Here is a 7,934-nt window from a genome sequence, read left to right as displayed (position 1 = left end):
GGAGCGGCCAGCAGACCCCAGGCTGGTCGCCGCCCTTCCCAGCTGTTGCGTCTCTCCAGGCGTCAGCGGCGACTCCTCCTCTGGCCTGATCCTCTCGGTGGTGTGGCAGGTGCGGTGAGCGGCCAGCAACCCCACACCTGTTAGTCGCTTGCCCTTCCCGGCCGTTGCATCTCTCCAGGTGTCGGCGGCGGCTCCTCCTGTGGCCTGGTCCTTTCGGTGGTGTGGCAGGTGCGGTGAGCGGTCAGCAGCCCCCCAACTACTGGTCGCTCGCCCTTCCCGGCTGTTATGTCTCTCCATGTGTCGGCGGCGGCTCCTCCTGTGGAATGTGGCCTGGTCCTCTCGGTGGTGTGGTAGGTCCGGTGAGCGGCCAGCAGCCCCGAAACTGCTGGTTGCTCGCCCTTCCCGGCAGTTGCGTCTATCCAGGTGTCGGCGGCAGCTCCTCCTGTGGCCTGGTCCTCTCGGTGGTGTGGCAGGTCAGTGAGCGGCCAGCAGCCCCCAGCTGCTGGACGGCTGGTTGCTCGCCCTTCCCAGCCGCTGGTCGCGGCGTCCCTGTGGCCTGGCCCTCTCGGTTGTGTGGCAGGTCTGGTGATCGGCCAGCAGACCTCCAACTGCTGGTCACTCCCCCTTCCTGGCCGTTGCGTCTCTCCAGGTGTCGGCGGCGGCTCCTCCTCTGGCCTGGTCCTCTCGGTGGTGTGGCAGGTCCAGTGAGTGGCCAGCAGCCCCCCAACTGCTGGTCGGCTCTCCTTCCCGGCCGTTGCGTCTCTCCAGGTGTCAGCCAGCAGCTCCTCCTCTGGCTTGGTCTCCAGGTGGTGTGGCAGGTCCGGTGGCGGCTCAGCCCCCAACTGCTGGTCGCCGGCCTTCCCGGCCCTGTGTTTCTCCAGGTGTTGGCCTCCTCCTGTGGTGTGGCCTGGTGCTCTGGTGATTGTGGCAGGTCCAGCAGCAGCCCCCAACTGCTGGTTGCTCCCCCTTCCCGGCCGTTGCGTCTCTCCAGGTGTCGGCGGCGGCTCCTCCTCTGGCCTGGTCCTCTCGGTGGTGTGGCAGGTCCGGTGAGTGGCCAGCAGCATCCCAACTGCAGGTCGCTCTTCCTTACTGGCCGTTGCGTCTCTCCAGGTGTTGGCGGCGGCTCCTCCTGTGGCCTGGTCTTCTCGGTCTGTGGCAGGTCCGATGAGCGGCCAGCAGCCCCCAACTGCTGGTCACTTGTCCTTCCTGGCTCCTCGGGCCTCCTCCTGTGTCCTGGTCCTCTCTGTGGTGTGGCAGGTCCGGTGAGCGGCCAGCAGCCCCCAACTGCTGGTCGCTCGCCCTTCCCGGCTGTTGTGTCCTCTCGGTGGTGTGGCAGGTCCAGTGAGCGTGTTTCCCGCCGGCTCCAGGTGTCCTCCTGTGGACTGTCCTCTGGCCTGGTCCTCTCGGTGGTGTGGCAGGTCCAGTGAGTGGCCAGCAGCATCCCCAACTGCTGGTCGCTTGTCCTTCCTGGCCCTTCCCTCTCCAGGTGTCGGCGTCCTCCTGTGGCCTGGTCAGGTGGTGTGGCAGGTCCGGTGAGCGCCAGCTCCTCCTCGTCCTTCCTGGCCGCCTCTCCAGGTGGTCCTCCTGTGGTGGTGTGTGGTGTGGCAGGTGAGGTGAGCGGCCAGCAGCCCCCCAACTGCTGGTCGCTCGCCCTCCCCAGCTGTTGCGTCTCTCCAGGTGTCAGCGGCGGCTCCTCTGGCTCCCCCTTCCCGGCCACTGGTTCGGTGAGCGCCAGCCAACTGCTGGTTGCCCCTTCCAGTCTCTCCAGGTGTGAGCAGTCCCCAACTGCTGGCCTCACCCTTCACCCTTCCCAGCCGCTGCAGGTGTCGGCGGCTCCTCCACTGGCCTGGCCTCCTCCTGTGGTTGCTGGTCTTCTTCCTCTGGCCTGGTCCTCTCGGTGTGGTGGCAGGTCCGGTGAGTGGCCAGCAGCCCCCCAACTGCTGGTTGCTCGCCCTTCCCGGCCGTTGCGTCTCTCCAGGTGTCGGCGGCGGCTCCTCCTCTGGCCTGGTCCTCTCGGTGGTGTGGCAGGTCCGGTGAGTGGCCAGCAGCAGCCCCCAACTGCTGGTCCCCTTCCCAGCTGTTGCGTCTCCAGGTGTCCCGGCTCCGTCTGGCCTGGTCTCTCCAGGTGGCAGGTCCGGTGAGTGGCAGCAGCCCCCAACTGCTGGTTGCTCGCCCTTCCCGGCCGTTGCGTCTCTCCAGGTGTCGGCGGCGGCTCCTCCTCTGGCCTGGTCCTCTCGGTGGTGTGGCAGGTCCGGTGAGCTGCCAGCAGCACCCCAACTGCTGGTCACTCGCCCTTTCCGGCTGTTGCGTCTCTCCAGGTGTCGCCGGCGGCTCCTCCTCTGGCCTGGTCCTCCGGTGGTGTGGCAGGTGGTCCTCTCGGTGGTGAGTGAGCCCAGCAGCCCCCAACTGCTGGTCGCTCCCCTTCCCAGCCGTTGCGTCTCTCCAGGTGTCGGCGGCGGCTCCTCCTCTGGCCTGGTCCTCTCGGTGGTGTGGCAGGTCCAGTGAGTGGCCAGCAGCCCCCAACTGCTGGTCGCTCGCCCTTCCCGGCCGTTGCGTCTCTCCAGGTGTCGGCGGCGGCTCCTCCTCTGGCCTGGTCCTCTCGGTGGTGTGGCAGGTCCGGTGAGGACAGCAGCCCCCAACTGCTGGTCGCTGCCGTCGTCCAGGTGTCCCTCCTCTGGCCTGGTCCTCTCGGTGGTGTGGCAGGTCTGAGCGGCCAGGTGTTCGGCGGCGGCTCCTCCTCTGGCCTGGTCCTCTCGTGGTGTGGCAGGTCCGGTGAGCGGCCAGCAGCCCCCAACTGCTGGTCGCTCCCCTTCCCAGCCGTTGCGTCTCTCCAGGTGTCGGCCGGCTCCTCCTCTGGCCTGGTCCTCTCGGTGGTGTGGCAGGTCCGGTGAGTGGCCAGCAGCCCCCAGGTCGCTCGCCCTTTCCCGCCGTTGCGTCTCTCTCAGGTGTCGGCGGCGGCTCCTCCTCTGGCCTGGTCTCTCGGTGGTGTGGCAGGTCCGGTGAGTGGCCAGCAGCCCCCAACTGCTGGTCGCTCGCCCTTCCCGGCCGTGCGTCTCTCCAGGTGTCGGCGGCGCGCTCCTCCTCTGGCCTGGTCCTCTCGGTGGTGTGGCAGGTCCGGTGGCAGCCAGCAGCCCCCAACTGCTGGTCGCTCCTCCCCCTTCCCAGCCGTTGCGTCTCTCCAGGTGTCGGCGGCTCCTCCTCTGGCCTGGTCCTCTCGGTGGTGTGGCAGGTCCGGTGAGCGGCCAGCAGCCCCCAACTGCTGGTCGCTCGCCCTTCCCAGCCGTTGCGTCTCCAGGTGTCGGCGGCTCCTCCTCTGGCCTGGTCCTCTCGGTGGTGGCAGGTCCGGTGGTCCAGCAGCCCCCAACTGCTGGTCACTCGCCCCTTCCCGGCCGTTGCGTCTCTCCAGGTGTCGCCGGCGGCTCCTCCTCTGGCCTGGTCCTCTCGGTGTGGTGGCAGGTCCGGTGAGTGGCCAGCAGCCCCCCAACTGCTGGTCGCTCGCCCTTCCCGGCCGTTGCGTCTCTCCAGGTGTCGGCGGCTGCTCCTCCTCTGGCCTGGTCCTCTCAGTGGTGTGGCAGGTCTGGTGAGCGGCCAGCAGCCCCCCAACTGCTGGTCGCTCACCCTTCCCGGCCGTTGCGTCTCTCCAGGTGTCGGCGGCGGCTCCTCCTCTGGCCTGGTCCTCTCGGTGGTGTGGCAGGTCCGGTGAGCGGCCCCCCAACTGCTGGCCGCTCGCCCTTCCCGGCCGTTGCGTCTCTCCAGGTGTCGGCGGCGGCTCCTCCTCTGGCCTGGTCCTCTCGGTGGTGTGGCAGGTCCGGTGAGCGGCCAGCAGCCCCTCAACTGCTGGTCGTTCCCGGCCGTTGCGTCTCTCCAGGTGTCGGCGGCGGCTCCTCCTCTGGCCTGGTCCTCTCGGTGGTGTGGCAGGTCCGGTGAGCGGCCAGCAGCCCCTGGCCTCCAGGTGTCCTCCTCTGGCCTGGTCCTCTCGGTGGTGGCAGGTCCGGTGAGTGGCCAGCAGCCCCCAACTGCTGGTCGCTCCCCTTCCCAGCCGTTGCGTCTCTCCAGGTGTCGGCGGCGGCTCCTCCTCTGGCCTGGTCCTCGGTGGTGTGGCAGGTCCGGTGAGTGGCCAGCAGCCCCCAACTGCTGGTTGCTCGCCCTTCCCCTGAGTCTCCTCGCCCTCTCCAGGCCTGGCGGCTCCTCCTCTCGCCTGGTCTCTCCAGGTGTCGGTCCGGCGGCCCCCAACTGCTGGTCGCTGGCCTGGTCCTCTCTCCAGGTGGTGTGGCCTGGTCCGGTGGTGCAGGTCCAGCAGCAGCCCCCAACTGCTGGTCGCTCGCCCTTCCCGGCCGTTGCGTCTCTCCAGGTGTCGGCGGCGGCTCCTCCTCTGGCCTGGCCTGGTGTGGCAGGTCTGAGTGAGCAGCGGTGGTGTCAGGCGGCGGGTGGCAGCCCCCAACTGCTGGTCTCGCCCTTTCCAGCCCGTTGGTCTCTCCAGGTGTGGCCGGCTCCTCCTCTGGCCTGGTCCTCTCGGTGGTGTGGCAGGTCCGGTGAGCCCCCCCAACTGCTGGTCGCTCCCCCTTCCCTGGCCGTTGCGTCTCTCCAGGTGTCGGCGGCGGCTCCTTCTCTGGCCTGGTCCTCTCGGTGGTGTGGCAGGTCCAGTGAGTGGCCAGCAGCCCCCAACTGCTGGTCGCTCGACCTTCCCGGCCGTTGCATCTCTCCAGGTGTCGGCGGCAGCTCCTCCTCTGGCCTGGTCCTCTCGGTGGTGTGGCAGGTCCGGTGAGCGGCCAGCAGCCCCCAACTGCTGGTCGCTCCCCCTTCTCCAGGTGTCCCAACTGCGTTCCTCCCGGCTGGCCTCTGTCTGGCCTGGTCCTCTCGGTGGTGTGGCAGGTGTGAGCGCCAGCAGCCCCCAACTGCTGGCCTGGTCCTGTTGCATCTCTCCAGGTGTCGGCGGCGGCTCCTCCTCTGGCCTGGTCCTCTCGGTGGTGTGGCAGGTCCGGTGAGCGGCCAGCAGCCCCAACTGCTGGTCGCTCGCCCTTCCCGGCCGTTGCCGTTGCGCGGCTCCTCCTCTGGCCTGGTCTCGGTGGTGTGGCAGGTCCGGTGAGCGGCCAGCAGCCCCCAACTGCTGGTCGCTCCCCTTCCCAGCCGTTGCGTCTCTCCAGGCCTGGTCCTCCTCCTGGTCCTCTCGGTGGTGGGCAGGTCCGGTGAGCGGCCAGCAGCCCCCAACTGCTGGTCGCTCGCCCTTCCCGGCCGTTGCGTCTCCAGGTGTCGGCGGCGGCTCCTCCTCTGGCCTGGTCCTCTCGGTGGTGTGGCAGGTCCGGTGAGCGGCAGCCCCCAACTGCTGGTCGCTCCCCTTCCCGCCGTTGCGTCTCTCCAGGTGTCGGCGCGGCTCCTCCTCTGGCCTGGTCCTCTCGGTGGTGTGGCAGGTCCGGTGAGCAGCCAGCAGCCCCCCAACTGCTGGTCGCTCGCCCTTCCCGGCCGTTGCGTCTCTCCAGGTGTTGGCGGCGGTTCCTCTTGTGGCCTGGTCCTCTCAGTGGTGTGGCAGGTCTGGTGAGCGGCCAGCAGCCCCCCAACTGCTAGTCGTTTGCCCTTCCCGGCCGTTGCGTCTCTCCAGGTGTCGGCGGCGGCTCCTCCTCTGGCCTGGTCCTCTCCAGTGGCAGGTCCGGTGAGCGGCCAGCAGCCCCCAACTGCTGGTCGCTCGCCCTTCCGGCCGTTGCGTCTCTCAGGTGTTGGCCTCTTGTGGCCTGGTCCTCTCGGTGGTGTGGCAGGTCTGGTGAGCGCCAGCAGCCCCCAACTGCTGGTCGCTCCCCCTTCCCGGCCGTTGCGTCTCTCCAGGTGTCGGCGGCAGCTCCTCCTCTGGCCTGGTCCTCTCGGTGGTGTGGCAGGTCCGGTGAGCGGCCAGCAGCCCCCAACTGCTGGTCGCTCGCCCTTCCCAGCCGTTGCGTCTCTCCAGGTGTCGGCGGCGGCTCCTCCTCTGGCCTGGTCCTCTCGGTGGTGTGGCAGGTCCGGTGAGCGGCCAGCAGCCCCCCAACTGCTGGTCGCTCCCCCTTCCCGGCCGTTGCGTCTCTCCAGGTGTCGGCGGCAGCTCCTCCTCTGGCCTGGTCCTCTCGGTGGTGTGGCAGGTCCAGTGAGTGGCCAGCAGCCCCCAACTGCTGGTCTGTCGCCCCTTCCCAGGCCTGGTCCAGGTGTGGCAGCTCCTCCTCTCCTGGTCCTCGGGTCCTCTCAGTGGTGTGGCAGGTCCCAGCAGCCCCCAACTGCTGGTTGCTCTGGTCGTCTCTCCAGGTGTCGTCCTCCTCTGGCCTGGTCCTCTCGGTGATGTGGCAGGTCCGTGAGCTGCCAGCAGCCCCAACTGCTGGTCACTCGCCCTTCCCGCTGTTGCGTCTCTCCAGGTGTCGCCCCCTGGTCCTCTCGGTGTGTGGCAGGTCCGGTGAGCGCCCCCAACTGCTGGTCACTCGCCCTTCCCAGGTGTCTCTCCAGGTGTCGGCGGCTCCTCCTCTGGCCTGGTCCTCTCGGTGGTGTGGCAGGTCTGGTGAGCGGCCAGCAGCCCCCAACTGCTGATCGCTCACCCTTCCGCCGTTGCCTTCCCTCCAGGTGTCGGCGGCGGCTCCTCCTCTGGCCTGGTCCTCCAGGTGTGGTGTGGCAGGTCCGGTGCGGCCAGCAGCCCCCAACTGCTGGTCGCTCCCCCTTCCCTGGCCGCCTCTCCAGGTGTCGGTCCTGGTCCTCGGTGGTGTGGCAGGTCCGTGAGTGGCCAGCAGCCCCCAACTGCTGGTCGCTCGCCCTTCCGGCCGTTGCATCTCTCCAGGTGTCGGCGGCAGCTCCTCCTCTGGCCTGGTCCTCCAGGTGGTGTGGCAGGTCCAGTTCCTCTTGGTCGCTCGCCTGGTCCATCTCCAGGTGTCGTGTGGCCTGGTCTGGTGGTGTGGCAGGTCCGGTGAGCGGCCAGCAGCCCCCAACTGCTGGTCGCTCGCCCTTCCCGCCATTGCGTCTCTCCAGGTGTTGGCGGCGTTCCTCTTGTGGCCTGGTCTCTCCAGGTCTGGTGAGCGCCAGCAGCCCCCAACTGCTAGTCGTTTGCCCTTCCCGGCCGTTCTCTCCAGGTGGCCTGGTCCTTCTCTCCTGGCCGGTGTGGTAGGTGCGGTGAGCGGCCAGCAGCCCCAACTGCTGGTCGCTCCCCCTTCCCAGCCGTTGCGTCTCTCCAGGTGTCGGCGGCGGCTCCTCCTCTGGCCTGGTCCTCTCGGTGGTGTGGCAGGTCCGGTGAGCGGCCAGCAGCCCCCCAACTGCTGGTCGCTCCCCCTTCCCGGCCGTTGCATCTCTCCAGGTGTCGGGGGCAGCTCCTGTTGTGGCCTGGTCCCCTCGGTGGTGTGGCAGGTCCAGTGAGTGGCCAGCAGCACCCCAACTGCTGGTCTCTCGCCCTTCCCGGCCATTGTGTCTATCCAGGTGTCGGCGGCGGCTCCTCCTCTGGCCTGGTCCTCTCGGTGTGGTGGCAGGTCCGTTGAGCGGCCAGCAGCCCCCCAACTGCTGGTTGCTCACCCTTCCCAGCCGTTGCATCTCTCCAGGTGTCGGCGGCGGCTCCTCTTGTGGCTTGGTCCTCTCAGTGGTATGGCAGGTCCGGTGAGCGGCCAGCAGCCCCGCAACTGCTGGTCGCTTGCCCTTCCCAGCCGTTGCGTCTCTCCAGGTGTTGCCGCGGCGGCTCCTCCTCTGGCCTGGTCCTCTCGGTGGTGTGGCAGGTCCAGTGAGCGGCCACCAGCCCCACAACTGCTGGTCGTTCGCCCTTCCCGGCCGTTGCGTCTCTCCAGGTGTCGGCAGCGGCTCCTCCTCTGGCCTGGTCCTCTCGGTGGTGTGGCAGGTCCGGTGAGCGGTCAGCAGCCCCCCAACTGCTGGTCGCTCCCCCTTCCCTGGCCGTTGCATCTCTCCAGGTGTCGGCGGCAGCTCCTCCTCTGGCCTTGTCCTCTTGGTGG

At 69.0% G+C, this 7,934-nt stretch overlaps 1 protein-coding gene across 1 annotated transcript; it reads right to left on the bottom strand.

The window, feature by feature from the left end:
• Positions 1 to 415: 415 nt before the first annotated feature.
• Positions 416 to 1,441, bottom strand: LOC136826552 (collagen alpha-1(III) chain-like). The gene has a single exon (XM_067083734.1). It carries the CDS (start codon positions 1,439 to 1,441, stop codon positions 416 to 418), a length of 1,026 nt encoding a protein of 341 aa, XP_066939835.1.
• Between the last annotated feature and the right edge of the window lie 6,493 nt (positions 1,442 to 7,934).

This window comes from Macrobrachium rosenbergii, chromosome 41 (assembly GCF_040412425.1).
Source record: "Macrobrachium rosenbergii isolate ZJJX-2024 chromosome 41, ASM4041242v1, whole genome shotgun sequence".
NCBI classification, from domain to species: domain Eukaryota; kingdom Metazoa; phylum Arthropoda; class Malacostraca; order Decapoda; family Palaemonidae; genus Macrobrachium; species Macrobrachium rosenbergii.
This window is presented reverse-complemented; position numbering and strand designations above follow the sequence as displayed.